This window comes from Choloepus didactylus, chromosome 2 (assembly GCF_015220235.1).
Source record: "Choloepus didactylus isolate mChoDid1 chromosome 2, mChoDid1.pri, whole genome shotgun sequence".
In the NCBI taxonomy this organism is placed as follows: domain Eukaryota; kingdom Metazoa; phylum Chordata; class Mammalia; order Pilosa; family Megalonychidae; genus Choloepus; species Choloepus didactylus.
In genome coordinates, this window is record NC_051308.1 from 242,011,581 (window position 1) to 242,025,586 (window position 14,006).

Below are 14,006 nucleotides of genomic sequence, written 5' to 3' on the forward strand. Positions count from 1 at the left end.
ATCGGACCAGAAAAGCAGTGCCCATCTATCCAAGGCAATGGAAAGTCGATCTGTTGTACCAGAAATCTCCCAGTAGAATTTTATAGAAAACCAGTGTTTCATTGTAAACAGAAGCAAAAGTCTGCTTTCACCTGTGTTGTATTAGGATGTTTCCTTGGGCTGGTAGAATAAGAGTAGAAGTATATCCGAGGGGAAAGAAGAGATGCACACTCCAAATGGGCCATGTGTTTGGAGATGGCCTTCACCCTAGGTCCCACACAGGTGGCTCTCTGGTCTGCCATCCACAGGGCTGACTCAATACATCACTTTTGAAAAACCACATATTTGGGTAACAGCCAAATCCTGACAGTTCTGACAATCATGCGAAAGCAATTCCCTATTCATCTGCAGTACTGGAAAGCAGTTTTCACATGGGAGTATTTGCTTCTGCTCACTTGAGTATGGGGAAACATCTTGTTCTGCAATACTGGGTGCCAGGGAATAGAGTGCCCAGAGAGTAGACTGGTGGAAATGGTGAAAATCAAGTGTAGTTTGGTGTTTATAAGGGAGAGGTGGGGGACCAGCAGGGCAGATCTAGTTACTCTTCTACAAGGAACACAGGTGCCAGAGTTCTGTTTACAAACACTTTATTCAGTCCATTCTAGTGGGAAAGTTCCCAGCTAAATGAACAGAGATAGAAGTGAGGTCTTCCTGGGTTAGTCCCGATGCCAACAGCTGTTTGTGGACAGCTGGACTGCAAGGCATCCCTCCAACAATCATTTCAGTGAGTTGGGGGAACAGATATTAAAGAAACGGAACCAGAATCTGGGTGCACCTCAGCTGTTTCTCCTTTGTAAGTCACGTGACAGCATGTGAACAGGAATCTTAGAACATTCTGGTAACAGTGGGCCACGGGTGGCAAGGCCTCTGTGTTTCTCCCTCAGTGCCCCCTTTGCCCATTTCATTTGTACCTGCACTCCGGTCTTTAAGCCACACACCCTGGTGTTGAAAGTCTCACAGTCCTCAAGTCTCAGACGACGACAGCTATTTCCAAAGCAGCATCCTGTGCATACAGTTTGTGACATCGAAGAAAGAAGCGTCCCTGGTTAACTATCCTCTGTGAAAGAGCTATCCAGCCCTGACCAAAGCCTAACTGAGAGCATAATTTAGAAGACTGGTTTGGGAAGTTGACTATGGAGTAAAAGCAAGACACAAGTTCCAAAATGTCAGTCCGTGAGGACTAACGATCAGACCAGATAACGATTGAATTCACAAGTGGTCTTGCTTGAAGGCTACAAATTGTTTCTTACTTAACTGTTAGAAACATATTGGTGTCCACAGCCGATAGTTTGCAAATTGCTGGTAAAACTCTTTATCTATAGTATGAGATTCCCTAACCCCTGGGGAAAATGCTGCTTTGGAAAGGGAGCTGCACCCGGAACAGCATTTCAAAGGCAAGAAGTTTCACACGCAAGGTTACGATTTTAATTCTGAAGGGCCCCTTGAGCTCCATTTGGCACTTTCCTGGATTTATCTGCCAGTAATACACTTACAGGACATTTTGCTGGGATTTAACTTTTTGGCAAAATAGAAACTTTGGTCATAGCCATGGTTCTATAAAAACAATATTTTTGAAGAGATTATTATGTCTGATTAATATTTTAGAAAGTGATACATAACAATAACGAAGTAAACATCTTCATATCTACAGTAAGAATAAGAAATCTTTACCAGCATCTTATCTTACACACAGTGAAAGAGTCGGTAGTGCTTACAAACAGTAGCAGGTTCTCTTATAGGAATCAGAAAAATATCAAAATAAGGCACAGCCTGTTACTGTTACAGATTTGTGCTAAGCAGTAGTGTTCTTTCTGGAAGGCACAAGTTGAAAATATGATTACCCAAAGGTTTAAAATATGGTTCTGCAGATAATGCATATGAAGAAGACAGCTAACTTGGAACAAATTCCCTCAACTGGAATCAATGGCAATTAGTCAGTGACAATATTATAGATTACAACACTCTGGAACTTAAGAAGTCGTCATCAGCCCATTTGTAAATTTGTAAAGGCACTGTGCAAAATCTGAGCTGAGCTGACTACACTTCTAGTTTAAGTGCATATAAAAAAAAACAAAAGCACATTTCCTAGAAATCAAACTTTACATTAACTAACAAAAAATAATCATTTTAGATTTAACAGTAGGTAAGCTTGATAATATAGCAGGTTCTGAGTCAAAAGTCTTGAAGGGGTTTCTTGGACAGCAGGCTGGACTTTCTCTGGTTATTCATGAAGAAATACTCCACACTAGTAAGGAGGGAGATGGACAAAAGCAGGGAAATAGCAGATTAGCCTTTCAGTACAAATCCAGAGTTAACATCGAATACTGCAGTTTAACAAGTAAGTTTCCAACTGCAGATGATATCAATTTGGCTTATTTCCTACTAGTGGCTTCTCTACACCCCACAGAGGGCTAGAGGAGACTGTCAAAAGAAAAAGGATTCAGGTAACAATACATTCTGGTTCAGAGGAAACATCCACTCACATCAGTGTGGCACGAAAGGAAGGGACGAAACTTTCCCTAAAGAGTTCCCACACAGAATACTGGGCAGGGGTCCACATGTCCAAGTGGAGATTGCCAAGCCACTACATGAGGTGGCATGAACATGCCATAACTCATTTAATGTTTTTGTGATTAAGCTAAATGTACCTTCTGCCATTTTTCCTTACCAACTGTACAGCCTTGCTCCTTTACTATTAGCTGATTTTGCAGTTGTGGGTCATGCAAGCTTTGCAAATACACTTTCTCCAATTTTACACATTGTATATCAGCCTTGGTAATTTCCCGTCTCTCCCCAGGACTCTTGAGAGGGGGTAAGAAATCAATAAACTCCCTAGCTCCTAAGGAGGAGTTTCTGGGCTCCCACCATCCAAAGGCCTCTGTTTGGGGGGAAAAATAAATAAAATAGTTCCCATGTTCCATGCTAAAAATGGCAATGGATTGTTTCAGTAATAGTAATAATAATAATCATAGCACATATATATTATTACCATTTGCCAGGTACCATCCTCCACGTTTTTTACATATTAGCTAACATGGTCCTCATAATCAACATATGAGGCAGGTACTATTAGTGTCCCCATTGTAGAAACGAGGAGACTGAGGCTCAGATATTAAATGACTTGCCCGAGGCCACACAGCTGGTGGTGTGGCCAGGATCTGTCAGAGGTAACTGTGCTTTGAATCACGGCATTGCTTCTCACAACAGGAATTGTAGGATGCAGACAATTCTGAGAAAAAAACTACTTCTTCTGTGGACTAGCATGTAGATTGAAAACCTCAGGGTTTATTGATACGAAACTGAAGTATTTAAAAAATGTACTGAAGAAAATTAAAATCCTTGGAATAAACTAACATTTCTGGGGGAACTTTTATTCCAAATTCTTGTATATGAAATCAACTGTGAGCATATAGAGAAGACTTTTACAGTAAGTTTAGAACAGACTGACTCACCAATGATGATGATGATGATGACGACCACAACACTAATTCCAATTGCCCACATCTGTAATGGAACATATTTCCATTTCACATTTCAGAACTAGAAATTAATGTGCATACTGAAGATTTTCATATTATTCTAGTCACTGATAGAGAATTTAAGGTGCACTACAATTGGAAATAATTTTTAAAGCTTAAATGTAACGTTGTCAATTAGGGCCTAAAGCTTACTTCTCCATGAAGATGTTCAAATGATTTGTGGTCCCTGGATAGGTATTTATTTGTGCATAAAAGTTTTCCACATAAGGAAGGACCACTCAGTTTGTCCCATGTATCTAAAAGTGTCACTTCTAAACAAGGAAGGGGTCAGTAGACACTTGGGCTCTGATGACAGCACGTTTATCGGGTAACTGTGTAAAATCTGCTTTAGGCCATGCTCCTTGTGTGTGCCTTGTGCTCTTCTGTCGTGCACACGGTGGCTCTCCAGCAGCTCTTTCCCTTGATGCTGGAGCATACAGAGAATCAAGGCCAACTGACCATCAACTCCAGCCATCTCATGTCAACCCGTGTTCAGAGCTCTACTTGGGAAAGGGGTCAGAAGGGGCTTAAGCCTGTGATTAATTTTGGACATTCCAATTTTACTCTTAAGGTCAGTGTGTCGGTTTGGCTATATTATGTTCCCCAGAAAGCACCATGTTCTTTGTTGCAGTCTTATGGGGGAAGATGTATTAGTATTGAGTAGACTGGAATTCTTTGATTGAGTGCTTCCATGGAGATGTGACTCAATCAACTGTGAGTGAAATGTCTGAGTGAATAATTTCCATGGAGGTGTTACCCTGCCCACTGAGGGTGGGTGTTTATTGGATCACTGGAGTTGTATAAAGGAATTCACAGACAAGGACCTCAGAGCAACTGAGGATGACATTTTGAAGAGGAGCTGCAGGTAGGAGAGGACAGACGCTCCAAGAGCAACATTTTGGAGAACACCACTTTGAAACGCAACCTGGGAGCAAGCAGATGCCAGCCACGTGCCTTCCCAGCTCACAGAGGTTTTCCGGCCGCCAATGGCCCCCCTCAGCGAAGGGACCCTATTGTTGAGGCCTTACCTTGGACACTTCATGGCCTTAAGATGGTAACTGTGTAACCAAATAAACCCCCTTTATAAAAGCCAGTCCATTTCTGGTGTTTTGCAAAATGGCAACATTAGCAAACCAGAATAATGAGCTACAGAACAGGTAGAGTTCCTAGTTGTGGGGAGAGGAAAAAGGTAAGCAGTCAGACCGTTGGGCTCACAGTTCACCCAAGTTTCCATGTCTGGGAGGTAGAATCCACCTCCCAGAGTCATCCAAGTTCAGTATTTGGACTGAGAATGGAAATGGAGACTTAACGTAAATATCAGTTAAAAGGGAATTACCTTGCAATTCTTCCACCAATATTTTCTCTTCAACTTGGCAGCGCTTGTTTCAAACTGGGAAGCTCCTGCCTGCAGTGCATCTGCGCGGTCGTCTAACTCCGAGAGCTTCTGATCTCTCTCCAACACTTTATCCACATTGACTCTCATGATGTCCACCACCTAGAGGAGTGTGTCCACACCAAGTTATCCAGGACGAAACAGAAGGGCAAAAACTCCCAGTAAAATTTACTGGCACATTTTTTTCAGATCAGATTTGGATCAAATCTATTTCTTTGGATCAAACTTTTTTTTTTAATGGGCCCAATTTTTGTAAATAAAAGTTTCAAGCAGAAAAGCATTAGAATGGGTTTCTTAGCATGAAAATATGAACATTTCAGAATTAAGTTCATCAATGAAACCATCATCAGATCAAAACATTACTGTATGCTATACAACAGTATCTAAAGTAACTTTAGCCCTGTTTTCTTTAGGGCAGCTAAAGGCAGAAAGACCAAGATATCTTTGTTGGACAGTAACAGTTCTCAGGAATATGGAAATCATAGTCTGAATGTCTCAAACAATCTTCTGTTGTGGTTCTGCATATATGGGACAGAACAAAAGATGTTGTAAAGGTCCTCTAGCTCAAGAATTCAACAAATAAAGATCTGTTGGGCTAGAGCAGTTTGCCAGCATCTGCCTTCTATGTGTCAGTGGACAGCTGTCAGAGATGAATACTATAGCATGCTCAGGCTTGAAAACTGATAAGTCAAGCTCCTGGACAAAGCATTCTGATCGAAAATCTAGTCAGAGATTAATCCTGGCTGGAGCAATCAATCGACCCAATCCTTAACACTCTATAACTCTATTATCAAGTGGTTCTTAGGAAACGTTCTCAGAGAGGCTGTTTTGTTTTAGGTATGTGTTTAGGGTCACAGGAAAATAAGCATGAAACCAGGAAAGTGACTTCTGCTTACAGCAGGGCTTCCAGAGCAAACAGTACAGGGCAAGATTTTGTTACATTTATGATGCAATCAAAATTTACTTCACACTCATGCTTTCATAATTCTTTCTCTAAATGGAATTATGTGTGTGTTTAAAATGTATGTTTCCCACATTTCAGAAGCAATACCTCATCCACTTGATTTTGTGTCTGCTGGAGTCTTCGATTACTGCCAGAGGCAGAGTTTGAACCTGCAGACCCACCGGAAGACCTAAAACATCAAAGGCAGAAGCAGGAATAAATTATGATTCCAAACCCATTTTTCTAAGTATAAAGATGTTATTCCAGCACTCTCAGTGTTAAGAATTTCTAACATCAGAACTAGAGCCAAAAATGAAGCCCTGCCTGCAATTCTTCTAATTTGTCAGTAATTTCCAAGATTCTCCCCCATATTAAAAGTGACCAGAAACTAAAGTGAAAGTTTAATAGGATCAACCTTGTACCACTCAAGTACCTGATTCCAAGAGAGGTGAACTGTAATGTCCATTTTTTAAATTACTTATTTCAAGTCACACATCTACTTAAATGCATTCAGTGCTCTTCTGATCTTTTAACTGTGACAAGAATGGTTTTTGCAGTTATGACCAATTATAGAATGCCCTTTTCCCAATATGGTGAAATGGATTCATTTCACAAACAGGGTTAGGAACAATGGGATGCAAAAGGGTGGGGGTGGTGTCAGAGCGGGAAAGTCAAGTTGAAGCAAAGTGCTCTCTGAGATGTAATCATCTTTTAAAATCTTCACTCAATGTTCAGTCCTCCATATGCAGATTTGTCCTGACCACTCTAGCTTTGATGTACTATTGCCTCCATTACTTAGTGGGCATCACTGTGATTTTTCAGGTTCATAAAGTCTTGTCTCCCCTAACAGATTTCAGATTCCTGTGTTGAGAATTTTCTTCTCCGTATCCCAATCAAGCCCCTAGCATGTGCCTTGCATAAGGGAGCTACTGATTCACTGATTCAACAGATAGTTGTTGAATATCTACCACTTGCTGAAGACCACGGAAGACTGGCACGCAGTAGATTCTATCTCTGCCCTCACAGTTTAGTGTCTGGTAAATGGGGAAGGACCATGCACTGGTGCTAGGCCCTTTCCAAGCATTTTCTCACTTAATCCTTACAACTCTCCGAGAGTTATTATTATTCCCATTTTATAGATGAGTAAAGGGAGGTTTGGAAAGTCAGCACAGCTGGTGTTGGAGCCTGTGTTCAAACTAGGTCCCCTGTGACCGCACAGACCTAGATCTCCACCCCCGCGCTCTATTGGCACAGCAGCCTCAGCAGGACATCCTACGGTGTGGTGAGCCTAGTTCCTACAAGGCGCTCCGGGAAAAGCATCCATTCCTCTTTCTTCTATAGGTGAGCAATGAGCCCGTTGGTGGTGGGAGGAGGAAGTAAACAAAAGCTCGTTGTGTTGCTTAATAATCAGCCTCCTCTTAATGTCACCAGTGGATACGCCGCGTTTTCCAGGGCTGCTACAACAGCGCTTTCGCTTAGACAGAGAGAGAAGCGCCCCGGCCAGGCTGGCACCCCGAGTTCATGGAGGGGAACTGCTGCGGCTCTGCCTGCAGGTGCCCCAAGGCGGGGCCGAGGTCGTTTCCCTTGCAATTTCCGGAGCCGAGCACAGCGCCCCGCGGAGTAGGCGCCCAGGAAAGAAGGCGCCGCCCGCTCCTCCTGGGAGGCGAAGGGGCAGCAAGGAGGACCAGGGGGCCGGGCCGCGGCGGGCGGCGCGCTCCCTTCCTCTGGAAAGCCCCCGGGTCGCCCGGCGCTCGCCTCTTCCGCTCCCGCCCGACGATCGCCGCGGGCCTGCCCCGGCCCTCTGCAGCCGCACCCCGAGGCCGCCGCCCACCCCCGGGCCCCGGGAGACCCCGCGCAGGCCCGCGCCGCCTCGGACCGCTCCCAGCGGAGGCTGGAACCCGGCGGACGAGGGTCCCGGCCGCAGGTCGCTGCCTCCGGGGCCCGAAGCCGCCCCACGTCGCGTCGCGTCGCGTCACTCACATTTTGGCGGCGGCGGCGGCGGGCGAGGGTCGGGTAGGAGCGGCGCAGCCGGGGAGAGCGGTCTGGGAGATGGGCCGGGCGGCGGGCGACGCGAGGGGATTGACGTCACGGGGCGTGGCCTGGCGGGAGTGGCGGAGCCTGGCGGGCGAAGGCAAGGCTTGAAGGGAGCGGGCGGTGCCTGGCGGGAGCGGGCGTGGTCTGGCAGGAGCCGGCGGTGCCTGGAGGGGCGGTGCCTGGCCAGAGTGGGCGGTGCCTGGCGGGAGTGGGCGGGTCCCAGTGGGCGTGGTCTGGCGGGCGAGGCGGGGCCTGGTGGGGCGGGGCCTGGGCCTGGCGGTCAGGGGCGGGCACTAGGGGGCGAAGGCGGGGGCTGGTAGGCGGGGCAACGCCGAGGGCGGGGCCGGGCGGGCCTTCACTCCCCGGCGAGGGCCGCCTAGTAACAGAAATAACTGTCCCTGGAGCTGCAGGGAGCCGAGCGGTCCCGGACGCGCTCGGAAACGAGTGCAGTCGTTACGCGTCAGCTCCTCGCCCGTGCGAACGGGAGAGAAACGAGGACGAGACCCGTCGCGTGGTCCGCCGAAGTGCTTCGCCCAGCAGCGCTGTGCACTAGGCACTGGGGGGGCTGTTGGGTAAGTGAGGGTGGGGGCCTTTCACGCTATCTGGGCCCGTGGGCCATTTCTCCGGCTTTGACAATTCTGGAAACAGCCAGTATGCTTCTACTTGTCCAGGTTAACCCAGCAGTTCCGCGGACACAGGGTTTTCCAAGAGGGAATTATTTAAGATTGAATGAGATGGAAGACCATTCGGGGTATGTATGGTATTTTGCGTTAGGTTTCCTCTGTTGCCTTAGTTGTGACATAAATACTTGCCATTGCACAGACCTTATTCAAATCTGCTTATGGGAGCCTTGGCATCGGCGGCAGTAGTTTCTTCATTTCTGTATTCCCCAGGCCCAGCCCAGAGCAAATCCTCAGACTTTTGGTTGAAGGGACAGAAGCACAAACCTGAATGCAGTGAGTTACTCTATAATGTATTTGTTACTGAAAGCATTACCTACCAACATAGACAATCACTGTCCTACACTAAAACAACACAATGTAACATCAACTGGAGGATCTATTAGATGGGAGGTGAAAAATGTCTTTTCCAACACTAAATAGAAGGATTTTAAAAGGGAGAGATTAGTGTATATTAAAACAAACAAGAGAGTGTCACAGAGAAGGTGGGATTTGAGTTGGGCAAGTAGCTAAAAAGAGAACTTTCCAGGCAAGGCATGAACAGGAACAGAAAAGTGGAAATGAGCATGGTGTGCGTAGACCAAGTGGAGGGTGCAGGCTGGAGCACAGGTGAAAATAAGAGTGTATAAAGAGCGAGATAGACAAGCAAGAAAAATGTCACTAAATGCAGCGGGTTCTAGGAAACCATCAAGGACTCACCGGGTGGGGAGGTCCATGATGCAGAGTTTGTCTGGCAATAACACAGGAGATAGGTTAGAGGGAAGAGGGATATCAGGGAGACAAGAAAAGACAGTGAAGGCATGAACAGTGATGACATCAGGAGAGTGTTCAGGAAGGACTGATAGTAGTAGCCAAGTGGAAAATGCCTTTAAAGAAAACTTCAGCGGACTTTAGCTGAAAGGGTGACTTTATATTGGTGTCTTTATCTCTCAAATAACTTCACTGTCTTAGATAAAGGATGGATGTTGAGAGGTGACTGGGAAGATAAGATGAAAAGCATGTGCTCTGGGAACAGTGACTCCACTAACAATTTTTTTTCATGGACATCTGAAACTCACTCTGTAACATTCAACAGTCAAAACAACTGTATCTGGATCAAAGGAAATACTTGAAATTACTTCATATGATTTGAAACTTGTGCTGATAACCTTGGGTCTCATCTCAATAGCAGAAAAGGTTAAAGCAAAACACATACATAGTATGGGGAAATTTTCTTCATTTTTAATTTACAGCAGAAAGAATATAAAGCATTCAGAAAACATTTTCCATATTTTAAGGGCAATTCAAAACATTTTGCATGGTTTCCAGCAGCTGAGTTCTTCAACAGATCCATTGATTCAATGATGCTTTACATGCACAATTACAAAAATAAAACTTACAAAAAAGAAGACATCTAGACTAGTTTTACATGCAAGTCTCAGGGACCCCCCATTGGGCGCCAACTACTGTGTGGAACTGCCGTAAGCGACCGTGCAGCCAGAAAGGGGTTTGTGTTATTGTCTTTATTTCGTTCACACAGTACAGCTGATTTCAAATGGGTAACAAGAATAGCAATTAAATCTTCAGGAGACAGAATAAGATTAGCTATTAATTTTATAATGAAATCCTACTCCTGGCACTTGGGAATTCAGATTATCCAAGAAAGCTGCGCTTTGCCTATCATCTTATATTCAAAAGTAAGATTTGTAACCAATAAAAAGCGATCAGAATTGCCTCATTTCAGTGGAAGTGCATTTTTACCTCACCTAGGACTCACAGTTGTACTGGTGGGTTTTGAACCTACCTCCTTTCCCCTGTGTTAAGAACCCTCCTAATTCCATTCGCAAGTCTCTATCTTCCGGACTCTTCTAACTTATTGAGCGAATAATGTAGCATGTGAAATACTTAAAAAAAATAATTAATGTGAGGGTTAAAGCAAATCCACTGAGGTCATTACTCTTGTCAAAAGGTCAGTTATTTTTTACCATAATGGAATAAACATATCTAAAATTCAGTGTTAATATAGGATATTCTTAAAGAGCTGGCTTTCATAGTCTACTCCCATTTGTGAATGCCATGTGTTTGAAAATCACTCGTGTTCCTCCTATAGATCAAACTGTGTAAAATAACAGATATTTGGGGATTGCAACATCTGCAACATAACCCACACATTTAAAAACAAAATCGAGTCTGGTCAGTTTACAAATGTACAGGTGACTGCTAGTTGTGGGGCTGTTACTTGTCAAAGCTGGTCACAAGCAGTAAGACATATACTGTACAGTAATCCAAGGTTGGCAGTGAAAGGAAGGAATTAAAAAACAAGTACAATTATAGAAAAGGCACCAAGAGCACTGACCCCAGTTTTTAGCACAATCTTTGTGTATCTACCTTCCTTGTAAAGACACCAGTTTAAAAGCTTATTTGTGAATATTTTTAGGCTTCACAACAAGCCTTGAGTTTTGACTTACAGTTGGTAGCCAGAACCAAACAAAACTGCTATCATCTCAACTTTACACCAACTGATCCTCAAACTTAACCTGGGAATTTTAAACTGGCATCAGCAAATGCAACTTTATTCTCTCAGTTAGTTTAATTTTTAAAAGCATCAGATTTCTTTGGCTCCTCATTATATAGAAATATTAATATACCATGACATCTCTACAAGACCAGTTTGCGTCATTTTAATTTTTAGTTTTTGTGCAATTTTCATTACATTTTCTGATTTCCAGCAGGAGATTTGAAAACGTGAGACTTTTTTTTTCTACTTTTCATTCTATTTCTTTTGTCAGGTTTTGATCATTCAGAGTGTTCTTTGTTGGAGTGAGTGGATGGTGTTAAGCTACATACTGATTCATCTTATGATTATCTGTTTTGCAAAAGTAACGTAATTCTCTTAAGCAAGATTAGCATTCACATTACTTGGCACCATTGGCAAAATAATTTTTAAAGTAAAATAAAATAAATTCCTGGTAGCCAAAATTAAATGTAAACATATCCTTTTTTTTTTTTTTTAAGTAATGTTACTCTGCCTTTTTTTCCTAAGTCTAAATACAGTAGCTCTTTTTTTTTTTTTTTGCAGTTTAGTCATGCTTTAGCAAAATGTTCTTCTAAAGAACATTTAAAATAAAGTACTCTTATAGTGAAATAAAGTTTTTTTTGTTTCATTTTACAGACCATAGCCACTAATGCTTTGCTTTTGTTCATTTCTTTTTTCTTGATTTCATGCACATATCTCTTTGTTTTAATATATACAATATATACAAACAATACATCCACATTTTTCTCGCTCATTCAGACAAAACTATACAAATAATTTTATCTTGCCACGTTATTGACCTTTGTGAATAAAATATTTAGCAATTAATATAATCCCTTTCAAATATTTTCTCACTTTCCATTTCTACCTTCTCTATATACACAGAAACTGCTCAGTTTTGATGAGATATAGCCAAAAATATGGAATTTACTGGCCAGAACGCAGCACCACACTGATCTTTTAGGTGACAAATGTCCAGGCAAGGTTTATGATTCCTTAGAGCGACTAGTTTCCAAGGTTACTAGAAAAAGCTACATGCTTTGCCAATTCTCTAAGTAGTTCTCATTGCACATGAAAGTAAGGCAAAATAAATTAAAGTGCTGAACATGAGAAAAGGGACAAGATGATTAGCATACTTGCAGGTTCCTGGGAGGTTGTGAGGACAAGAAAATAAATTTAAACTCTGGGAGCTGTTTCTCATTACTTCCCATGCATTACTCGTTTACCACACACCCACCCCTCTGCAAATTCCCGCAAGACGTCAAAAACCTGCAGATTTTAAAAGTTGCATTAAGTGTGCTGAGAGATTAAAACAAAACAAAAACAAAATATAAAATAACAGTGAAGGAAATGAGAACACACGGACCCAATAAAGATTTGTATGGTCTAAGCCCTCCACTGAGAATCGATCCCAAAGATTCAGCTTCTTGGAAATCACTGACAGGTGCAGGAGCAGCATTCTTTTTTGTTGCTAATGCATCCCCACCTTTTCTTATCTATATTTTTGGTATAAATATTTGTACAGTTCCACACGTTTGAATACAGCCCTATATGAGAAGGAAAACGGCTTCTTCCTAAGAGAGTGAAGCCTCTTTCAGATTCCTCCAGGTGTCTGGTTTTCCCACGATCCAACAGAAGATTGAGTTCCAAGATGTCTTGCTGATCAAATTAAAAGTTGTCCATGAAAGTGCAAATGCAATGACCAAAACATTACTGTTAAAATCCTGCAGCTGATCTCCCCAAAACTGCAGAGGGATTGTGTGTGTTTGTGTGTGTGTGTTGTTCTTGTTGCATGTCTCTGCTAAAAACAGAAATGAAAACAGTCTGAAAAGCAATGTCACATTGCTAAGGAATGCTGCTGTAGGTCTTCAAGTTCCTTGGCCTTTTTCAATTCTTTCACTCTGGAAGAGAAACAAAACAGAGCACCAGGAGATGACTACTGAGTGGAACCGTGACCAAATAAAGGAAAGGGGTATTACCCTTACCACTGAAATGAAAACCCAAACCAAAAACGCTTTTGAGGATTGATGGCAAAAGAAACTCCTGTTAGACTGTTGGGAAAAATACTCAGAAAGACATGACCCTTCATAAGGTCATTTTTTTTTTTTCAAAATTACTAAAACTTTGCTCTCTACATCAAGTGCTCTAAGAACAGAGCAAACCCCAAGTCTGCTTATCAATGGTAACAATAACATGCGCATCTTGGAAAAATTTACCTGTTCAAATAACTTTCTATTTAGCCTGGTGGAGCACCGCTAATGCCCTATAATCCCATTTGATGCAAACTAGGGAAACTGCTTTTGATGTACCTAGGGATTGAGCTACTGCTTGGTGTGGAGACTAAAGATTCTTAGATCTTTTGATCTTGACTGTCATCTGCACAACTCACTATTTCACTGAGGCAGTGTGAGGTCTTTTTGATTTTCATAATTCCTTACTTTCTCCCGTTCCACACTGTAACTTCAAAATACATTCAGGTTACTGCCTCCAGTGCTCCCAGGATACAATACTGTTAAGATACTTTGCTCTATTTTTCAAACATGTTGTAGTCAAAAAATTTAAGTGAAATTGTTATAAATTGAGTCATGGGGAGTTCAGGTCAGCAAATTATAGATTATCACTTCTAATCTATATCTTTTAATGTAAAAATTTTCTTGGATTTTGAACATGGCTGACTAATGTAGACACGGCACCAGGAACGGGGCTGTCACCTGGAAGCATATTTCTTTATACTGGGGAATAATTAAAAGCTCACCTGCACAGCGAAATGATGTAAATACAAGTGTGACTTTAAGATCTAACTTTTGCAGTTAATGCCTGTTGTATAAGCCACAGTTTGTAATGCTTCAAATCAACTAACACTTGTTTCCACAAATGAGTGTGA

At 42.6% G+C, this 14,006-nt stretch overlaps 2 protein-coding genes and 1 long non-coding RNA gene across 9 annotated transcripts in view; 1 reads left to right on the forward strand and 2 right to left on the reverse strand.

The window, feature by feature from the left end:
- Positions 1–609: 609 nt before the first annotated feature.
- Positions 610–8,037, reverse strand: VAMP3 (vesicle associated membrane protein 3). The gene is made up of 5 exons (XM_037828622.1): positions 7,874–8,037; positions 6,002–6,083; positions 4,894–5,052; positions 3,492–3,543; positions 610–2,284 (listed from the first exon to the last, which is right to left on the reverse strand). Coding segments are annotated over exons 1-5 (315 nt in total). The 5' UTR covers positions 7,876–8,037; the 3' UTR covers positions 610–2,264.
- A 440-nt stretch (positions 8,038–8,477) lies between these two features.
- Positions 8,478–11,542, forward strand: LOC119528025. Its single transcript, XR_005215539.1, has 3 exons — positions 8,478–8,499; positions 8,599–8,678; positions 8,821–11,542. It is a non-coding gene; the product is annotated as an uncharacterized LOC119528025 (long non-coding RNA).
- CAMTA1 (calmodulin binding transcription activator 1) overlaps positions 9,804–14,006 on the reverse strand; it is a 955,716-nt gene continuing 951,513 nt past the window's right edge. For all 7 annotated transcript variants that reach the window (XM_037828625.1, XM_037828627.1, XM_037828624.1 and 4 more), the window contains one exon: positions 9,804–13,023. In XM_037828625.1, the coding sequence (XP_037684553.1) occupies positions 12,960–13,023 (64 nt within the window). In that variant the 3' untranslated portion in view covers positions 9,804–12,959. The remainder of the gene's footprint in view (positions 13,024–14,006) is intronic.

What these genes read in the sequence shown, in the direction of transcription:
- VAMP3 (XM_037828622.1), bottom strand. An exon ending in CACAAAATCAAGTGGATGAG is followed by an intron (nt 5,053 to 6,001) that starts GTATTGCTTCTG and finishes ACACTCCTCTAG; the next exon opens with GTGGTGGACATCATGAGAGT. An exon ending in ATTGGTGGAAGAATTGCAAG is followed by an intron (nt 3,544 to 4,893) that starts GTAATTCCCTTT and finishes GTTCCATTACAG; the next exon opens with ATGTGGGCAATTGGAATTAG.